This window comes from Pyrgilauda ruficollis, unplaced genomic scaffold, assembly GCF_017590135.1.
Source record: "Pyrgilauda ruficollis isolate IOZ18807 unplaced genomic scaffold, ASM1759013v1 scaffold2, whole genome shotgun sequence".
Lineage (NCBI taxonomy): Eukaryota > Metazoa > Chordata > Aves > Passeriformes > Passeridae > Pyrgilauda > Pyrgilauda ruficollis.
Genome location: NW_024519206.1, coordinates 25444379 through 25465802, shown reverse-complemented (window position 1 = coordinate 25465802; position 21424 = coordinate 25444379). Strand labels below are relative to the sequence as shown.

At 38.0% G+C, this 21424-nt stretch overlaps 1 protein-coding gene across 4 annotated transcripts; it reads left to right on the top strand.

Moving 5' to 3' along the window:
• Positions 1-396: 396 nt before the first annotated feature.
• HERPUD2 (HERPUD family member 2) lies at positions 397-20708 on the top strand. 4 transcript variants are annotated; one of them, XM_041466287.1, is made up of 8 exons: positions 397-833; positions 6156-6233; positions 9621-9734; positions 11684-11838; positions 17313-17435; positions 17753-18073; positions 19276-19363; positions 19699-20708. In XM_041466287.1, exons 1-8 carry the CDS (start codon positions 687-689, stop codon positions 19858-19860), a joined length of 1188 nt encoding a protein of 395 aa, XP_041322221.1. In that variant the 5' UTR covers positions 397-686; the 3' UTR covers positions 19861-20708. The 4 variants fall into 4 exon arrangements, with proteins under 4 accessions (XP_041322221.1, XP_041322219.1, XP_041322222.1 ...); XM_041466285.1 differs by having other exon boundaries at positions 19249-19363; XM_041466288.1 differs by lacking the exon at positions 6156-6233 and having other exon boundaries at positions 19249-19363.
• The last annotated feature ends 716 nt before the right edge of the window (positions 20709-21424 follow it).

Below are 21424 nucleotides of genomic sequence, written 5' to 3'. Positions count from 1 at the left end.
TTTTTTTCCCAGAAATGAAAAGCCACATTGATGACAAATGTTTGCAATGCTAACCTGGAAACTCAGAAGCTTATTTTATGGTTTTAGACAGAATTTTTGAGCAACATAAGGAGTCCATATTGAGACAAGTGTTATTTAATATCTCCATTAATGAGATAAACAATGGGACTGAGTGCACTCTCAGCAAATGTGCAGATGACACCAGACTGAGGGATGCTGGGATGCCATCCAGAGGGAGCTGGATAAGCTCAAGAAGTGGACCCACAGGAATCTAGTGAGATTTAATAAGACCAGGTGCAACGTGCTACACCTGGGTTGGGGCAACCCCTGGTATCAGCACAGGCTGGGGGATGAACTGATGGAGAACAGCCCTGGGGAGAAGGACTTGGGTCCGGCCTCCATTTTACGCGGCGGCAGCGGCCGGAGGGGCTCGGCCCGGGCCCGTGCGTTCCGGGTGCCGCGTTGTTTCTTCTTCCTTGGGCGTGGCGGACGAGGTTGTGATCTCCTGTGGCTGGGGTTCCCGGAGTGCCAGCACGGGGATGGGCTCCCCCAGCTCCCCCGGGAAGTTCGCCCCCGGCCGCTGAACCCGCCCGGAGCCCCCCAGAAGGTTCGAGGGTCGTGTCCCCCGAGAGGAGGAGGAGGAGGAGGAGGAGAGCGGGGCAGGGCCGGCCGGCCCCGTGGGCAGCATGGACCAGAGCGTGGTGGAGCACCCGGTGACCCTGATCATCAAGGCCCCCAACCAGAAATACACCGACCAGACCATCAGCTGCTTTCTGGAGTGGACTGTGGGCAAGCTGAAGTCCCACCTCTCCAAGGTGTACCCCAGTAAGCCGGTGAGTTGTTGGCCAGCCCTTTTCCCTCGCCTTGTCGGTAAGGCTGGCACTGCGGCGACTTGGGGACAGCCTTAAGCCTTGTTAAATAAACAAACAGGAGTCCTGCTGCCGAAGAGTGACCTGCGTGAAGGCGATGGCCGGCCCTCTGCTTTCAGGGAAGTTGGCAGTGTAACAAATATGAAGCTGCTCTTTTACGTCGTGTGAGAAGATCGCAGTGTAGCATCCTGAAAGGCGACATAGCTAAAGATGCTTACTAATGCTTCGCTTATCTTTTTTTTTTTTTTTTGGAACTGAGATTTAGGTGTCTCAGTTAACTGAATTTGAGACTGATTTTTGTAAATCTAAGAGCACTGCTAAGAGTTCTGTCTGTTCTAAAGTACAAGTGATATACTTAGGGTTAACACGATCTAGGGAATTCACTGAGGTGTGGAACAGATAGATGTTTGTTCATAAAATTATTTGAAATGATGCAGTTGAAAAGCCTCCAAAATTATCTTATCTTTGAAAAGCCATTTTTCTTGAGAGTGTGCTGAAAATTCTGCTGTCAGGTGTTATACCAACTTGTATGACAGCTGTGATTGTATTTTGAAACTTAATACCTATATCTTTTTTGTTTCTGAGGGGAATACGGTTTATTTCTGATTTCCTCTTAAACTGTAAATTTTGTGGCAATTAAAAGGGGCTATGAAAAAAGCATAGGCAATAGGTGGTAATACTGTGTATGTGTAGAATGGCAGTCGTGCAGAACAGTATATTTAAAAATTTGTTCCAGAGAACTGTATGAGAACTGCAGCAGCATGTGGGGCCTACAACCAGGCTTTAGAAAACACCAGAAGAAGGTGGCATTTATATTTTAAATTATTTTTCACCTAGTTCAATAGAAGAATTACTGTCATTGTTGATTTTTTTTTTTTTTGACATAGAAAAGTAAAATGGTTGCTTTGTCTCAAAAAGAGTTTCTGCCTTTTGGAGAAAGAAGAAGAAAAGCAGCCAACAACTTGGGCTGTGTCACTGGTACATTGACATCTGTTAAACAGTTGTGAGAGTTTGTGAATATAGTTGTTGCTGTGGGTAATTCTCTGTTGAAAGAGCCGGTCTGCTGTGGAAAACAAAAATACCACTCCAGCTGATTGCTACTTTGTCCTCCTCACTAGAATTTCCTCCAGTGACGTGTTTTGAAACACTAGTTTTCTTACTCATCCTGTGAATGATCCTGCTAAATTCAGCTCCTGAAAAGAAAGAACCGTAATGAACAAGAGGTTTTCATGTTACACTGTAGCCTTTAAACCGCAGTATAGTGTTAAATTTCAGTTTCCTGAAAAAAATGTTTCTTCTGTTGAAAACAGATTCCTCAACATACCTCTCAGTATTACATGATTAGTTCAGCATACCCCAGTTTGTTCTGGGTTAAAGAATGGGGGAGTTTCTTTAATGAGAACTGTCTCAGTAATTCCAATTTAATTTGGATTTACTGCACTTGCAGTTAAAGTAATAACTGAACACAGTATTTTTATTTCACAGGACCTTTCAAATTAAAGTAATAACATGGGAGAGGAGGAAGATTTAATAGGATGGCTCCTATGTACAGTAAAATCAAAAAGTATATTTTTGGCTTGATATATTTTGAGTGGTACTGCTTTTTAAAAATGTAAGTCCTTTTGCTCTTAGGAGCTCCCCTCCCCCCCCCTTTTTTTTTTTTTTTTTTTCTCCCTTTTAAACCACATCAGTGTTAAAAGCTTGATTTCTCTGTTCTCTCAATATGATAGGTCCTGGAAATAATTTCTGTTACAATGCTATTTTAAGGTGGTAGGAATACACCAGAACACAGAGACTCTGCAGGCCTTGGAGCGCTCTTGAAGGGTGTAAAATAGAAGTCAGTTGCTGTCACTGCTGTACATAGTATTTTAAGTTTTCTGTGAGACTTGACCCTCATTCTTGTATGTGCATCTGTAAATTAATCAGTAAATTATGGTAACTAATTTAAATTTACAATTTATTAAGAGTATTTAGAAAGTGAGGTGATTAGAATAGGCAAATGAAAATTTAGGTCTTGAGGCAGTGTTGTTTGGGATTTTTCCAGATTAATTTGTGTAAATTACTTGCCTTAGTACATACAAATTTCAAATACAGGCAGATTTAGATTGGTTTAGTTGTTATTAAAGTTGATATACTTTGCAAAGTAAGTACTTGAATAAGCTAAATAGGTTCAGAAGGGTGTTAAATTCTATTGGTGATTCTTAACTAAGATTGACGTTTGTCAATACTTTTGCTCCCTGGCTGGACCAGTTCTCACAGCTAGAGTACTGCAGTTAGTGTCCCTAAATGAAGTACTTATGTAGAATAACACAAGGCTCTTGTAAAATCAGCCTGGGTGTCTCAGTCTGCCAGAGCCTACCTTCAGTGCATTAACTGCTGCATTGATTACACCCATGAAGAATAATTTAAAACTGCTATTTCTCATTTCCCATTTGCCTACAGTTCTAGATGTGGTTGTGTGGATTTTTATTTTTATTAGCTATGGAAGAAAGGGAGAGAGGCTTATTGAACTAAAATAATACTTGTCTAGTAGCTGCAACTGTATAGCTCAGAGATAGCCTGTGTTCCTACAGAACATTGCTACACTGTCTTAGGTTTGGTGTTTAGTAATGTGCTGGGCATAGCTAGTTTGGACTAAGCATTGCAAGAGAAGTTTTGCATGAAAAACGCAGGAAAAAATTCCAAACCAGTAGCTCTGGGGTTCTTAGTTTTGAATACATACATTTTGGATTTTGATCTGCAAACTGTCTCCCGTCTCATTCTAGGTTCTAGAATAATTTTTTCTCATGCCATGTGCTTTCTTCTGAAAATGGGGCTACTCTAATTATGTGATTTGAGGTGTTTTCCCATCACAGTTCAGTGTTTCAGCTAGCAGTGAGCGTCCTGTCCTTGGAGCGGGAAGTGTGGTAGTGAAATTTCCTCTGGCAGAGGATGACTTGAATGCCTTTTCCATTTACTTTGGCATATATGTGAACTACTGTGTTTCCACATCTATTACCTCTTCTTCCATCTGCATTAAAAAAAAAAGTCCATTTCGGAATTGCAGGCTTTCAACCTGAGAATTGCAAGTAATAACCCTTTAGTTCTTGGGTGATTGTTTAATTTATGGAGGGAGGAGCATGGAGTTTAAGGCCTGGTCTTCCCCATTAAAGTACTCAACATATGTTTAACCTTTTCTTTTGTGGTTTTGTAGGGGGTTGAAACGCATTGAGGGGCTGTTTTAATCTTACCAGTTTCACCTCTGTAACGTACTCATATTTAAAAGTAACTTGCATCTTGTTTGAGAGGATAGTTTAATCAGAGGGGGTGGAAGAGGGGCTGGTTCATGAGGTACTGAAGAGAACAATTGAAAGTGACCGTATAGAAAGCTCCATTGGAGTGAGACAGGCAAAACAACATTATAGTGCTGTGCTGGATGATGAGTTAAAAATTTGGAGTTTGAGGGGGTTTTGCTGTTGGGCTTTCCTTGTTTTAAGTGCTTATCTGTTCTTATTAATCTCCAGATAATATGTCTCAGGACCCAGAAACAAGGATTCTTAAAAATTTTTCTTCTGATTGCACTGGTCAGTCTAAAGCAACAAGTCTCCAATTTACAGGAAATTAAAGTTTTCTTTAATCTTGGTGCTTAAATTCTGATTTTTCAGTCCTTTCCCAAACACAGAACGCAAGCTTGCACTCTGCTGGTAGCCTGTTTATGCTTGAAGGGAGCAACGAAATGGTATACCTCAAAAGAAGTTACTGACATGAGTCAGGCATTTTTTGTTGTTTTAAATGTAAATAAAAATAGTACAGCATTGTTGTTGTATTGCAGTATTTTATCAATTTGAGCTGCAAATAAATAGTTCCCTGTGTTGGGAGACACAATAATACTGTCTGAGGCCACTAATTAAAAATACAGAAAAGTGCAGAACAGTAGAGAAAATTACTCTTAAATAGAAGTGTTAAACAGTTCTGCACATTATGTGGCAGGTTATTTTTTGAAAAAACATGTGTTTAATTATGAATGGCTAGTATGGCTTTGGGAAAAAAGTTAAAGCTTCAGATTTACTGAGTACTTATTAACATTATTTGCTTTGAGTATCTCTGTTTTGTTCCAGTGATAAGACCATTTTTTTTCAAGGGAAAAAAAAAAATCCCAAACGGTTTTGTAACATTTCTATATTCTGCTAAATTATTTGGGATCTGTAGAAGGCTATTGCAAGGAAAAAAAAAAAAGTCAAAACTTCTGTGAAAGCTTTTCCTAATCACAGAGATCTGGGGCTCAGCTATTTGTCTTAGTATTAGCGTGAACAAGACTGCAGAGTGGGCAGCAGAAGGCTGGGATAGGAAGAGGAGAGGTGTAAGGCTTGGTGTTTGCATGATGGAGAAATTCTTCAAATAGTTCATGCTGATAATGCATGTTTGTTCCACTAGTGTTAGGCTAGATTTCTTTGTTTAGCATTTGTTTTGTTTTTCTTTATTTTGTTTGACCTAGTAAGCTCCTTGTTTTAGCATACTGGACATCTTACTGTAGGTAGGGACCTAAAATGTTTCCTTTAAAATAATTCTGTTGTTATTTCTATTGTGTGGAATAGTCCAGTGTTACTAAAATGTGAACAGTATATGATTTGTTAAAAAAAAAAGAAATAAAATCTTTGTTTACAATGCTAGATTGTTTGAAACTGTGAAACTGTAAGAATAGGAAAAAAACTTACCCAAGTTGGATGGCTATCATACAAAAAAAGCTTTTGCTGATTCTTGCTTTTTAATGCTTTCCTTCTTGTTTTTTGTAATGATGTTGGTTTTGGTTTTGTGTGTTTTTGGTTTGGTTTTTTTCTGCAAGGGGTTTGAGGGTGGAGGCAAGGACTAATAACAGAAAGTCCTCGTTGAAAAAGACTGAAATTTGTGCTCTTCTCTGTATTTTAATTGGCATTCCATTGTTCTGCTAACTTTCTTTACCCCAGCCACTTCTCCATCTATATTTTCAGAAGATGATTGGGACCAAGAGCAGGATAAAGAACAAATCACTGAAAGACGGGAGTTCTTGAATGTACTGTAAAGTTTTCTTGACAAGCATTTACCCTTAAGTGTTGTTAATTTTTATGGCACTCTTGCTGAGTGCTTAATAGCATAATTCTTTTTCAGAATTAATTCATGAGTTGGACTTGTGAAGCTGCTGAAATGTTTTTAAGTCTGTCTGTTGGTGATTGGACTTAACATTTGCAGATGAGAAAATTCCTTTAATCTCCAGCTATATACTTGTGCAGCAGGAAAAAAGCTAAATTCCTTTCTTTGTCCCCATCCTAGTCTACAAAGGATCAGAGACTGGTGTATTCTGGCAGACTGCTTCCTGATCATCTGCAGCTGAAAGATGTTCTCAGAAAAGTAAGCTTTATATCACCATACAATATTTGATCAAACCCTGTTTTTTGGAAATAGGAATTTAGATTTGTGTTATTTAACCTAAAATTGTAATTGCTGTGTTGAGAGATGTAACCGTATAATGTTGATATGTTCTGGAAAATGTATTTTCAAGTAAGACTTGCGTGTGGGATTATGATACTTGTGGATTGAGGAGGTGTTTCCAGTTGGTGGGAGAGCAAGTAGGCTATGCTAAGTCCCAAGCAAGTGATATGTTGTATCATAGAATCGTGGAATGATTTGTGTTGAAAGGGACCTTATAGATCTTCTAAGTTACAGCTCTCCTGCTTTGGTCTGGGGCACCTTCCACTACACCTTCCATTGCTTAGAGCTCCAACCTGGCCTTGACAGTTAGCACTGTCACATAAATGGAATTATACAGCATATTTGTGTTCATTTGGGACATCATTTAAATTCTCAGAGAGGTTTAAATCAAGAATTTATTTCAAAAATGGCACTTGTATAAGCAGATAAACAGTCATATATTAATTATGGAGAACCAAGAATTCTCAGTTCCTGAATAATTTCCTGAGAAGGCTGTTTGTTTTCTTGGTTTTGATTTGGCAGCTGTTAACCATTCCCGGTGATGTTTGAAACTTCGTTGGTTCTTGCTCTTTCAATTTCATACTTTTAAAAAATTCTGTTGGTTCCTGTTGGAACAAATAATTCTATTAGTCTAATTTTGGATTTTTCAGTCAACATTTAGATCCCAGTTCTGAATATGTGTGACATCTCATGCAGGAAGTCTTGAAATACATGCACTTGGTTTTCAAACTGGCTCAAATAGCTTGGATTGATGATACCAAGTAATAAGGACTTCATTAAGTTAGGGAAGTTCTTAAAAATGTGTAGAACAAAATATTTAGGGTAGATTATAAAGAACTTCTGTTTAAATTTTGATGGTGACAGGAAGCATGATGCATTGTGTTGAATTGTCTAAATTCTTTGTAAACAGCTCAGGATGAATCAATAGCTGCTACTGGGGAAATGCCTTAGGTCCTTGTACAGTTTGTAATCCTATGAAATGTATGAACTCCATAATATAGTACCTGGCTGTTGGTAAGGATAGTTCTCCGTAATGTATTGAGGTAAAAATTAATCTGCAGGCTACAAGATTGTGTGGGTCACATTTTAAAATTTCTGTAGAGGAAAGTTTCCAAATGTGGATGGTGCTTTAGTGAAAGTGGGCACCTGAACTTCAGTATTAAGATGGAGAAACAGATGCAGAGGAGTCTTGAATATTGCTTCAGCAGACTAACACTTAATAATCTTTATTCTGAAATAGATTTTATTAAATGGGATTAAACTTCTTACCAAAGAAAATGTTGGCAGTTTACTATGTATAGGATTACTAGAAAATGGAAGCTGGACTATTGCAAACCAGTGTATGCCCTGCACCGCTTAAATGTTCAAGGAAATGCTTATAGAACTTATCTCAAAGCTTAGTTTTGCTTGCTAAGTACAAAGTGAAATCCAAATTCCTTAAATTCACTTGGCCTACTTGCCGCACACGGACTTTAGAAAACAAGATTGCAAATTTTGTTTATATGCTAGAGGAGAAACTTTGTAACTAATGTTTTCCTTCACCATGCAGGGGCTGTGCTTGACTTCCAAGTATTGGCATAATACTTTAATGTCATAATGGCAGTTACAGGCCTTGGGTGTAGTTAAAGAAATTCAGTGAATGTGGAAACACACCAGTCTTAACCACAAAGTTAGAAATTTGTGTTGGAAGAAGAGGAGTTTTTGTGCTAAAGCTTTTGAGAGCTTTTGGAAAAATATGATTAAACTTAAATTCAGTCTCATTCTCTGCCAAAATCTTCCTACTGGATTATCTAAAAATTCCTAATATTATCTGAGGACTTAATAAATTGATGAGTCTAGCTGTGTGATACTTGCTCCTTGGTACTAACCAGTGTCATTTCACGGATACAAAATGCCTCAAGGCTGGAAGTTGTGACACTCTTCTAGCACAGTGGTGTCCAGCACCTTACATAGGAATAGAAGTATGTTACACATTGAATAAAGCTGTATGCTGCAGGCTAACCAGTGGTATGTCCAGCTTTCCTTGCCTTTCCCAGGGGCATAAATTCTTACCTAGGAAGAAAGTGATTAGTTAGGTTAAAGGCTTTTGACGTGGCCAAAGTGCTGATTACCTGTGTTCAGTGCTTTCTGATCCTTGCTCTCACTGACTGGTAAGAAATTACACTTAATGTAGCAGTGAGGCTGTGCTTGGGGTTAGAGGCCGGTTCATGGGGAGGAGTTTAAATGACTGAGTGTGCATTGGTTGTGCTAGCAGTAATGCACAGTGGTGTATAAAAGCATTTATCTAGTTTTCTCTATCCCTGAAGATCAAAACCATAAACATGGGCAAATGGCTGTTATAGCACATTTATATATAGGTTAAAAAAACCCCTCCAAATGCAGATTTTCTGAATGTTGTCTCATTAAAAATGGCAGCTTGCCTGCACCATGCTGATTTCAGAAGAGGATAGAGGGGTGTTTTTGTTGCTCCTCTTGTTTAAAATTTAGTTACTGAGGAAGCTGTCGTGTGCAATTTAGATATGCAGCCATAGCTGTTGTGTTGCTATGGCCATGTAAGGGAGTGTTTTAATTTGGTGCAGTGAAATAGCTTCAGATTGAAGTTAAGGCCTTCAGATTTGGGGTGAGCATGTTCCAGCAGAATTGGCATGGCCTTGCTACATGGCTTCAAGTGGTAGCATGCATTTGCTTCCTCATTTTCAAATATTAGGGAAACTCAAGCCCCACCTAGCACTTTGAATAGCATTCCATGAGCATGGATCTGCAGGGACCCTTCAGTTGCATGTCAGGCTTGAGCCAAGCTTAGCTCAAGCCTAACATGCAATGGTGAATGCAGTGGCTGGTACGTTGTTCCTGTCTTGGTCTGCTTGTGGAATTCCATTGCCTACGTTGTACCCTGATGTCTCTATTCAATAACACTCTTCATAGACTTCAGTGCAAATGTAAGCATTCCTAACTTTAGGTTAACTGAGCCCTGTAAATGGTGTGAGATTTTTCCAAAATAATAGTTGAAGTTTGCAATACACTTCCTCGTGCTTTTCCTGGGGGTTCTTCCATTGGTTCTGCTATACTACAGTTTTAGGCAAAACTGGGATAAAGTCAATGTTCCATATGTTGTTGTGGACAGCTTCTAAGACATTTGTGTGAAACAGTAGGATTCTCTTGTTCTGGACTCAAGTGTTGTTTTATGGTCTCTTTTGTATAATGTTTCTTCAGTGCTTACAACTTTGAATTTTTGAAGACTATATTTTTTACTTGTAAGTGTCTCCAATGTTGTTGCTTTAGCTCTTCGATTTCTTTAATTTTTAGCAAGATGAATATCATATGGTTCACCTGGTATGTACATCTCGGACACCCCCAAGTTCTCCAAAACCCAGCACCAGTAGAGAAGGTCACGGAGCGTCAACCTCCAGCAGTAGCTCAGTGAGTTTTTCATACACAGGACATGAATTCCTTCTACTCTGAGGAAACTTGCCGTTAATTTCTCTTTTAACTTTATATATATATCTGTAAAATGGTGTGTTGTCCATAGAGCGTGCCATACGAATTTGTACAATTAACCTTGATTATTTAAGGATGTAATTTTATTTAAACAAAGATGACCTTTTTTCAAATTGTAATAGTTATGTTTATTATATCATAAAGCACTACTTTTTCTAAGCTACTTTTTCTTTTTAACACTGTATTGAAAGGTACACTTTCCTTTCTCTCCATATCCCTGTATCTCAGGCAGAAATTGCAGAGTGTATTTAGAATTTTAGAACAACTAAGTTGAGATTTGTTTTGTGAAAATTTAAGAGAGACCAGTCAAAATATTGCCGTTGTCATGAAGTACAGGTGGAACTTGGCCAGGTTTTTTTCCTGTTTGACAGGAATTGGCCAGTATTTATGTATGAACTTGGAGCTAGTTGTAGTGTCTGTAAGGCAGACAACAGTAGGAAATGTTCATAACACTTTTATTAGTTAAATTGTTTACAGAACATGTTTGTTGATGGTGTTTTGAGCCTTCCCCTCCTCACACCCTTTGGTTGTATTGTGTTTTAAAAGCAGTTATGATTTCTTTTGAGAACTTGGTAGTTCTTTTTTTTTTTCCAGAATCGGCAGTGTCACTAACCAACCCTTGAAGGTTAGTCAGAAGGGTATATATGCAATACCAGCGTAGTTATGTTTCATCTGAGGTGTGTGGATTGTCAGCATACGGGAAATGCCCTTTGAAGCTGTCTTCATTCTGCTGTTGATAGGGCCTGTGTCAGGCTGCTGTGTGACAGTCAGAAATACGAGCAGTTTAAGTAATGGTAGAGAGGGGACTGTGGCTACAGCATCTTTTCAAAGGCTGTATTTATATTTCTGTTTAAAGTCAGCCTGCTTGACAAGTGTTTTATTGCTGTGTACATCAGTCATCAGTGTTGTATTTGAATGACTGTACTAATGACTGCTTAAAGCAGACAGTTTGCAAAGTGCTAAGTTCATAATACTTTGGAGGAAACAGCCTAAACCCAAAGCTTGAAAGGCCCTTGTTCTTCTATTTGTTTTTTATTTTTATTCCTCCCCACCCCCGCTGTCTAGTGGTAAATTTTTCTTGTGTTCTTTGTGGTATAGATATGTCAAGTAATTGCACCTCTTCACTTCCTGAGTTGTCAAAGTTAAAGAGGATTTTTTACTAAGTAAACACTACAGTAATTCTTAGCAACAGGATTTGGGGATTTATTACAGCTGAAATAATGCATCTCAATGGCCCCATTGTAATCTTATGGTGACAGTTTAGAAGCCAGGTATCAGAGGTCTGACATTAGTTGCAGGTGTGTTCCTTGGAGCCTGAGTAGTTCCTAGCTGTTTCCCTATTTTCACCTTCCAGCAGTGAGCGCAGCAATTTGGATTTGGCAGCTGGCACAGTGAAGAAGGTGAAGAGTAGAAGGGGTAACTAAAGATAAGGTTGGAGGAATGGTGTTTTAAGCCATTGTCTCTGAAGACAGTCATATCCTGAAGTTGCAGTTACTTCTGTTAACAATAGCCACTAGAATTTTTGTTCCTGCTAAATATTCTTTCAATTAAGTTTTAGTTTGCTTCAGCTTTTTGAAACTATGATTCTCAGTGACTTGTGGTTTTCTCTGGAAACTATCAAGTGTTGAGTCTTTCTGAAAAGTTGTTTTTGTTTTTTTTTTCCCTCTTGCACCTGAGTGCAATTTTGAATTTCTGTTTTTACTACCACTTGGCAGAACCACAGAAGAATAAAACCACGGAAGACTTACCCAGTGTTTACACTCTTATTAAAACTTGTGACAAAACATTAAAGCAAGTAGTTTTTTAAGACACGGTAGTAAATCTTATAACTGTGCCAAAGATCCACAACCTTGATTTTATTTATTTTTAAGAATTTAGAAAGTTCTGGATCAGCTGCTGCCTCACCCACAAACCAAGAAGCTTCTACGTCTTTGAACACTAGTGCAGATGGAGTGAGGCATCGTAATCTTCCACAAGCACACAGCAATCCCATGCCAAGCCACCAGTTCCCTTATTTAATGCAAGGGTAAGTGAGACTGAAGCAATCCTCACTCTTTGATACTCTTTACAGTGCTTTAAATGTTTAGTTGCAATTAAGTTTCTTTCACAGTCTGGAAAACCATTTGGCTAGTTCGCCTTGAAGCATAAGTTGCATTAGAAAAGTTTTCATGTGAAAATTAGTGTTTTTAGCCAGGAGTCAGTCAGAGAGGAAGTGCTCTTGGTGCTCCTCTTCAGGCTGATTTTTTAATATTTTTCTTTATGCTTCCTGCCCTCAATTTTCTTGGACAAGTGCAGCTTTAATATGTCTTATGGATGTAGTTAGTAATGTAACTGATAGAAATAATTACTTCTGGTTGTCTTTTCTGTCCTTTATTTTAGCAATCAGCACTAAATTCTTAGCAGAATATGATGGTTCTAGTTTTTTTTTTACACATAAGAGATGTAATTCTTAATTTTTCCGTGCTTGATTCAACCGTAGAAATGATATGCAGGTGTTTTGAGTACTTGTGTATCTACAACAGAATGTGTAAGGATTTTCATACATACCAGTGAAAGGTAACCAAATCTAGATCAGGTCTGTTATTACATAACAGTTAAAATTCTGTCCTTTTTTTTGTGCTTAAAAAGCAGCTTTAGGAATTTTAACCCATGTGACCTTAGCAGCTGCTTAAGCATGTTTTTGTTAATAGCAGTAGTAGTAGCTTTTTCCAAGGGGAAAACGGAGGTTGTGTGTTCTGAGATGATACCTGTCATTTCTTCAGGGAGCACTTTCAAGTTTCCTTTCTGACAAGGTGTTCTCCCAGTACTGTATAGATTCTAGAAACCTACTTTGGAGAATGTTGAAACAAAAACCCCTAAAATATGAATGTGCTAACAGTAGCATTGCTTCTGTTGCTGGGAAGAAAATAGATGCCAAGAGCTGTTAAAACATAGTAGAATTTCAGTTTAATTTGCATGCTCTCATTAGAGTTAACTTAGACTTTCCTCTTCTTGCTAGTTTTCGTCTTGAATTTGTTAATTTTTTTTTTTAATTATCTGAAATGTACTATTTGCTGGCAAGAATGGGCGGAGACTTATTCTGACTGAGTGTGTCTTCAGTATGGCGTGGTCATACTTGCCCTTCTAGCTAGGTGACACCAGGTTGACTGTCAAGACTGCTTTTGGTGTAATGTAAATTAATTCCAGAAGCAATTTATTAAGTGTTGTGTGAATGACTAATCTGTAAGAAGTTTTAACATTTTTCTAATTAGCTTTTCACATAGACATATTGTGAGTGAGTTTTTATCAAGTGTGGTGAACTGAATAGGCTGTGGACTTCAGAAAGACAGCAGAACCATTACTTAGTCTTTGGGCTGAATTAACTTGTGTCAGTTTGGGAGACATTGCTGTCTTGGAAAGAAGGAATAATTTACATTAAAAATACTAAATCTGTGACTTGCTGTGTCTAGCATGTAATGTGGATTGAGAGGAGTGGATTTGTAGACTGAAAGAAGTGCTGAGGACTTGCCATGACTGTACATATTTCAGGGGTTTCAGTCCTACTTGGACTATTTCTAGCTTGGTTACCTGGAATTGGGTCTTGCTTGTGGTGCATTGGCAATGCACCCAAACCACATATTTCAATTTTGTGTAATCCAGAAGGAATCCACATGGTGTTCCAAGAGCATTCTGTGTTGCAAACAGAATTGTAGTAAGAGCAAGTGACTGGAGGTTTCCAGGAGTGCATTCCTAATCTGAACAGAAATGCCAAAATAAACCTCAGTAATCCTAGGCCTTTTTTTTTTTTCTTGGAAAGTATTTTAATGAATGCTGTCAGAACTTGAAGTAGATCTTTGTAGACTGTTGGGTATTGGCTCTGCTCAACTTGAAATAATCTGTGCCTGGTGCCTGCTGGAGTCTGCTTGCTTCTTCAAGAACCCTTTTTAATGCTTGAGTAGTCTTTTCAGATGCATCTGATTTTGCTTTTAGGCACTGCTGCATATTCCAGCAGTAAGAAATGCCCTCTGTTTTTTTAGCTGTCACTTAAACATCATTAGAGGCAATGGGATCTAGCTTTAATGTAATTTATGTGCAGATCAAGACTTGCTAGAAAAATGAAGTTTCATAGCTGAAACTGGTGTTACTTTGTTGATTTTTCTTTTATTTTCATGACTAAACAATTTTTATTCTAGCTACCTGATGAAATATAGGCACTACTGATAGGGAAAGATCTTCAGGTGTTTGAATTTATGTAAGGGCAGTTTGCTTGGGTATTTTGCAATACTTGATTGACTTGTACAAATAAGTAGTGTGGATGTTAGATGATTAAATTACAGTTTTGATGTTTTTTCACCTCCTGGCTTAAAGCTGCAGTGTGAGAGTTGAACATACTTTGGGAAAACAGCATTTAGTTCAGATTGTTGAAGTATTACAGGGAAAAAATTTAAAACCTTCTGTTGCTTTTAAGCTTTTGCCAACGCTGTTTTTTAGAAATCCAAACTTGAGGTTGGACTGGGGAAGTAGTTCATGTGTGTACCAAGTGATTCTTTAGTTGTGGGGAGCAAGCACAGCATTGTCTGCTCCTGTGGACTTTGTTGGGGATCAGGGTCTGTGCTGCACAGGTACCAACAGAGCACATGGGCTCAGCCCTGACAGGGTTCACATTTCAGACTGGAGAGCACTTGGAAGCAGTAAACAGACAAGACACGTCAAGGCAGTGAAATAATTTGTCAAGTGTGGGTGGCCCATCTAGTGAAATGCTTTTGTATTGTGCACACAGTAATGTTTGAAAGCAAACAACAAAATGACATGCTGACAGCATGCAGTATATCCTGGCACATAAATACATTGCTGCATCAGTCACCTTTGCTCCTTATTCTCTTCTGAGTAGCAGGTGTCGTAGCGGAGGATACTGAAATACCACCTGAAGTTGATATCCCAAGCTTTTAAGTCTGAATAAAAATTCTTGTTTTTTTCACTAGTGGTGAGCAGTATCTTTGTGATAACCTTAGCTTCAAATTCAGTGCTGGTTAGTTCCTTGGGTGTCTTCCATAGACCAAAAGAAGTAGTTTTGTGCTTTTTAGCCATCATGAGGAGCACTATGTGTCTTTTCGGAAAATTCTGAAGCTACCTCTACCATTTCAACTGTTTTCTGCCTTATCCAATTGTTCTTCTATTGTCTGCTCTGCTTTGTTCTCCAGTCTTGGAATGCCTGTACAGATCCTGTTTGCTTCTCTGTTCTTACACTGTTGCCGTTCTTTTGAGATACTCTGCTTCCTACCTCTTTCTCCTTCTCTTGGAAAAAGATGAGGAGAAAGTATTGTGGTACTTTACTTTTTCCTTGAACAGCAAGCTGCCTTGCTTTGCTGAGGAGGTCCTCTTCCTTTGTGGAGGTTCTTCTCACTGAAGTACATTGCTACAGTGTAAAGAGTTGTTTCTGAATTTCATAAGCTAACTTAATATTGTGGCATCTGTAATAGCTGTATAATTGACAACATCTGCCTCCATTTGATTTTTGAAGAGCAAAGAAAATACTGCTGTAGTAGTTAGCATTCTAAGCCAGAAGCCAGTTGTAAGCCAGTCTATTTTGTGCAATTAATGGAGCCAAGTCTTGAAAAACTAAGTCTTTCTTCTCAAAAAGTCATGTCTTCTAGAAAAGCTGTTGGGGAAAAAAAATTAGAAACCACCACAATACTTGAATGTGAAAGAAAAGAGCATGACATAACTGGACTTCTGGGGTTTGTCTTGACTGGCTACTTAATCTACTATTAAGCTTTAAGACATCAAGCAAGCAGCTTTCAAAAGAGTTTGAAAGAAAGGCGAGGCTCAAATCCAGTAATATTTCTAAAAGATGTATCTGTGAGAGCAAGCTGTTAGCCTAAGGCCTCTCAACTTTTTCTGAGGTCAACATAGCAGTTACAAGGAAGAACCCTAAAATTGTATGTGATAAAAGGAAGTGGCAAATTCCTTCAGAGCTCACCCAGGCAAGTTGAGTGGTACTGCTTTTTGGTAACTGAGGTGGAAGTGAGTGGTCCTGCCTGTTGAAAACCCCATCTGATACTGTACCTGCTTGAAATTGAGACTCTGTTAAGTGATTTGTCTCAGCACAGTACTTAATGACACTCATGTAGATTATTCAAATCATCTTTACATTTTGAGGTCAAATGTTTTGGGAATTTTGGAGGAGTCTTATATCTCCAAGTGTATGCCAGTTCCAGGGATAGAAAAACACATTCTTTTAGCTTGCAACTGCAAATCATGATTGTTTTTCAACAGTAGCTCCATGGCATTGCTGTTTCAACATATTAATTATGCATAAATAGCATCAGCAGGGCTACTAGTTAACCCTTTCAATATTTGAAATAAACCTTGAATAATGCTTGTGACTGTCTCAGTTTGCGTTTGGTATCAGGAAAGTACTTTTACCTTTTTTTTTTTCCCTAAACTGTTGCCAAAACAGGTTATGGCTAAATGCAAACACAACAGTTTTAGCAGAGGTCATGGAGTTGCATGGCAGGTTCTTGTCCAGAATTACAGTGCAATACTTATTCATGTGTTAACATGGAAAAAAGATTTTATTGTCTTCCTCCCATCTTTCTTTCTGGGCATGTCGTGTATATCTGAATGCCTGGTAGACTAATGAAATCTCTTGGTGATATCTTTGCAGGGAGTGCCTTACTTAGGGAACAGGTGTAGTCTGCAGTACAATTACAGCAGTCTCAGCTTTTGCTACCTGCAGTCTGAATAAACTTTTCTTCATGCTTTATACTCTCATGCTGTCCTGAAAGATGTCCTGGTTTACTACAGTTCACTACATCAAAATCTTTTGGGAAAGAGTTGGAAATCTTGCCAAAACATGCTATATGCTCTAGGAGGTAAGAGAGGATAAGAAGTCTAATAGCAGACAAAACCAAACATAAAACTTATGTACAGGAGTTTTATCTCTCTTGCATGTGAATCAGAATCACATATGCTGAAAATATTGAAGGGGGGGAAGTAATCCTTTACAATGTTCTTAGTTGCAGTCTTCAGAAGCTGTGTCTGAAAGAGTAGTTTGTTATCTTTGCTTATGTTATTTCTTCAGGTCTCTGATCACAGTGATATTTCAGGTATTGCTTCTAAAAGAAAGCTATAGAAGATAGTAAGTTTTCCCTTTAGACCTCCTGTAGACCTTTCAGGATGACCTCTGAATTTGAAAGGAATGGTATGAAAGAATTTCTGCAGTTAGCACAGTCTTGAAAAATTTCCAGCATTGTTTTGTCCTAGAGATGCAGCTAGTGACATACTAAGTAAAAAACCAAATAATCTTTCTATGAAAATAACTTTGCTTACTCATTTATTTTTTGAAAATGTCGTGCTTTTTTGGAATGGGTTGGATCATCTCACTATATGTTATTTCAGTGTGTTATTTTAGGGGAACAAATGAGAGGAGAAATGCTACTTTAATTGTTTTTTAATACTAGCACACTTTTTAAATGTCACAATTCAGAGCTGAATGTTTTCCTTTACATTGTTTTCTAGCAACATAGGCAACCAGTTTCCAGGCCAAGGTGCTCCTGCTGGATTTTCTATGTATCCTGCATTCAGTCCCTTACAGATGATATGGTGGCAACAGATGTATGTACGTCAGTACTACATGCAATAGTAAGTCTGCATTATCTTAGTACTGAGCTACACTAGTGAGAAGAATATATTAAGTACTTTTTTCACCATCAAAATGTCAGTGTTTATTTTATCTAGCTCTGTTTTGTACTCAGTTTGATACTGGACTTAGTTTTGTCCAGCAAATTATGAAATCTAGTCTCGGACTAGAATTAAATTAATGTCTTAGTAAATAATACTCTAAGGGAAAATGCAGTTTGTTTTGACATGTATTACATCTGGTACTGTAGCAAAGAAGACAAGCTTAGTAATTATGGTACATGTTTTTTGACAAACCAGGTTTATGTTTAAATTTTTAGCCAAGCTGCTGTTTCAGCCCAAGTGACTTCCAGCACTGAGCCAGCGAGATCTGCAGTTGCCCAGGCTGCAAATTCAGAACATGCTCCTGCAAATGAGCCTGCAGCAGTGCCAAATGTAGCCCAGGAAAACAGGCCTGTAAACCAAAATGTTCAGATGAATGCACAGGGTGGCCCAGTAGTGAATGAAGAGGACTTCAACCGGGACTGGCTGGACTGGATGTACACGTTCTCTAGAGCAGCAATTCTTCTGAGCATTGTATACTTCTATTCTTCTTTCAGTCGGTTTGTCATGGTAATGGGAGCCATGCTGCTGGTTTATTTGTGAGTACAACAGTTGAGTATAGCTGCAGATCTGAGATGTGGAGTATGGTGCTAATGTTTATTCCATTTAAAATAAAAAATTATCCACGTGCAAAAATTTACACACTGCTCCTTTACAGTAGGATGTGTCCATTAAAAAAATGAATTTAAACAAGTAGAGAAATGGATGTGAAGAAAGTAATTCTCAAAATGTTTTTACACTGAGTTGGATACCTCTTACATCTGAAACACAATGTTCTTTCATATTGGTGATATTAATTGATCAGTATTGTTGAAATGTAGCATTTTGGAATGAAAATTTAGAAAGCAGTGGTGTGAGGGGAGGAAGCTCATAGTTCAAGCATATACTTGCATAAACTTAAACTTACTGCTTGGTTATGAAATTGCCGAGCAAAGCTTATATATATTTCCAAAATAACGTATGGAGTGTGTGCAGTAAGTTTTCTTAGGCAGAGTTAAGGTAGTGGTACTATAATAGTGGGGTACCAGATCTGGTAGAATTACAGAGATGTAAAAATTTTTAAACTACATGTCATAAAGACCTAAGCACGTTCTGTGTTTAGTTGAGAAATACCAGTACTGTTGTCATCGCTTCCTTTTGAATATGACGATACCTTAATGATGTAAATAGAAGTGGAAAACAGAAGTAATACTTGGTATTTTGGACTGATTCATTCACTGGGAGTTTCTTTACATTGTAGTCTCAGTCCTAACTAGGACTGTTCTTTCATACACCTAAAGTAATTGAAATCAGAATACAGATACTTGGAAACGTAGGAGAGGCTTGTTTTATTTACAGTGGTGATCTGGCTCAAGCATTAGTTGAAGTTTAAATTGCTCTTTTCCACAGCAAATTAAACTAAGAAAATGAAGGATGACTTTGAAAACTTACTTAACTTCAGTACTTAAAAATGGGAAGGAGACCCATATTCTACATATTTAATCACCTAATTGTGGTACGTTATTTGTTTTCTGGAACTGAGGGCTGTGAACAGCAAGACCTTAATGCTTGAAGAATAGCCATTCAGTCTAGAAGGATGAAATACAGAAAAATAGTTGTAACCTCATTCATTTGAAAATACTTACAGAATTTGCTGCAGTAGTTAGCTGTAGAAGAAGAATCTTTTTGTTCCTTTCAAAAGAGAGGTTTTCAACTGTTCCGCTTTCTTACATAGACACCAAGCTGGATGGTTTCCCTTTAGGCAAGAGGGAGGCCAACAACAGGCAGCCAATAATGCAGAAGTGAACCGTGATGGCCAACATGCAAATAATCCTGATCTTGAAGAGATGGTGAGTAAGGGCAGACATGTGTTTTGAGACTCCTATGTATTATATTGTAAAGTATGCTGTGGTGCCTGCAAGAAAGCCAGCTTTTGTGGAATGGAGTTGGTTTAACCAGAAGGCTTTCAGCATTGTCCTCAGGTTGTGCCTGCTCCTTAAATTCTTTATTTCTCCAGTCTGACAATTACTGATTGTCTCTACTGCAGTCACAGACTTTCTTCATGCTAGTTACTTCAGGAAGTTGTTCTGAGTGAAGTCACTTAATGTAGGAAGATACTGCTGGTTACCTTGTGTCAGAATTCTGAAAAGAAGCAGTTGAATTGCTTCAATTTCTGTTTTTAAAGGAGCGACTTATGGATGATGGGATTGATGAAGACAACGGAGAAGATGCAGGTGAAGATGGCAATGCAGAGCAGCAGCCTGGATTCATGGCTTCTGCTTGGTCCTTTATCACAACCTTCTTCACATCACTGATCCCTGAAGGGCCTCCACAGGTTGGCAATTAAAGTGGAAAAGGAACTGTGTCAGGCAGCCTCAGTAGCCATACGTAGAAGTGGAGCAGATCCTAGAGAGTGTTCTAAATACAGTGCAATTTCTGAGAATTTATAATGTTATCTTTTTGATCATGGTGTACAAAAATGTGTATTTTTTTCTTTTGGCTTTCTCATGCATTGAATATTTTAAGCACAAGTGGACTACTAAATGCTTTCTTTAAGATTCTTCTTTTTCTGAAGAATAAAATGTAAAGATATTGGTCTTCCATGTTTTGTTTTAATTTCAAATGTGTGTTACTCTGAGGCAAAGAGCTTGTATGTAATCTGCACCATTACCTCTTTAAAGAGCTGTTAAAAGTATCAATGTTGACAGACCTTTCCAAATGCTCTCTATTTACCTGAATAACGAATCTTGTGTTTGATGCAGGTATGAATTCTCACATGGGATTTGGAACTTATATAATTCCTGAGAGAATGCAGTTAACACAAGGGTTACTTGTTAATGGCATGTTGTCTTCATGTCAGAATGTAGTAAGCTTCTTCATTTAAAAAGCTCTCAGCTTTTTTTCTTGAGACTGTACTGACATTCATTAAAGTTGGAGGTACTTGACAGCTCTTCAAAGACAATTGGCAGTGATGGGATAAACCTTAAATGTTTGATACATACAGTACTTTTTAAGGAGAATATAGCTGTGCTGGGGCAAAACATGTACATTAGATTTTTTAATAAAAACTGTTATGGTAACTCTTTTGGATGTTTATATGCATATTTGAATGCAAATGGCTAAATTGTGCCTCCTTAAGGATGAGGATATGATTAATTTGAGAGTGTAATAAAGTTATCATGGTGGCATTACTGACATTGACCAAAGTGATGTGTTTATATCAGCGTCTATACAGTTATGAGTATCCTCTCAACAGCAGACTCTCTGTATTCTTTAACTTCATTAACCTAATTAAAACTGAGAAAAAGAAAATGGTACATGAGAGAGTAACAGAGTGCTATGTCAGGTTTTTGGTTGCTTTCCTTAATCATAGTCAAGAAGGTACATTTGATTTTGTTCTTAATTCTGAAGTTATCATATACTCTAACTTAAAAATATCTGCAAAGATTCTGTTACACTACCACCAAAGTAAAGCCTGTTTGACTTCAAGTACAGGGCAAAGCTCTTGAATATTCTAAATGAGTGATAAATAGGGATTTATTTTTCGCTTGCTTTTGTAAAACTGCTATGCCGCAAAGTTTTAAACCCAAAGAAAACCTTTTAAGTTTCACAAGTTTGTCAGAGGAGAAGTAGAAATGTAAGTCTTAAAAGCATCAGTTATGTTATTTGCTGTATAGGTAGCAATGATAAATAAGTCATTTTTAACTATGATGTTTTCTTCACAGTTTTACTCCAGTAAGCTGCTCTCAGTTTAGGTTCTTTACTAGATGTACATAAAATGGGTAGACCTTGTCCATGAAACGTTACCTTTTTTTGTTTGGCAGATGGATCTAACTTGACTAATATTTAAGACCTGCTACAAAAACTTATGTTTTTAAAAGTGTCACAAGTGTCTTGTATGTAATAGGCCT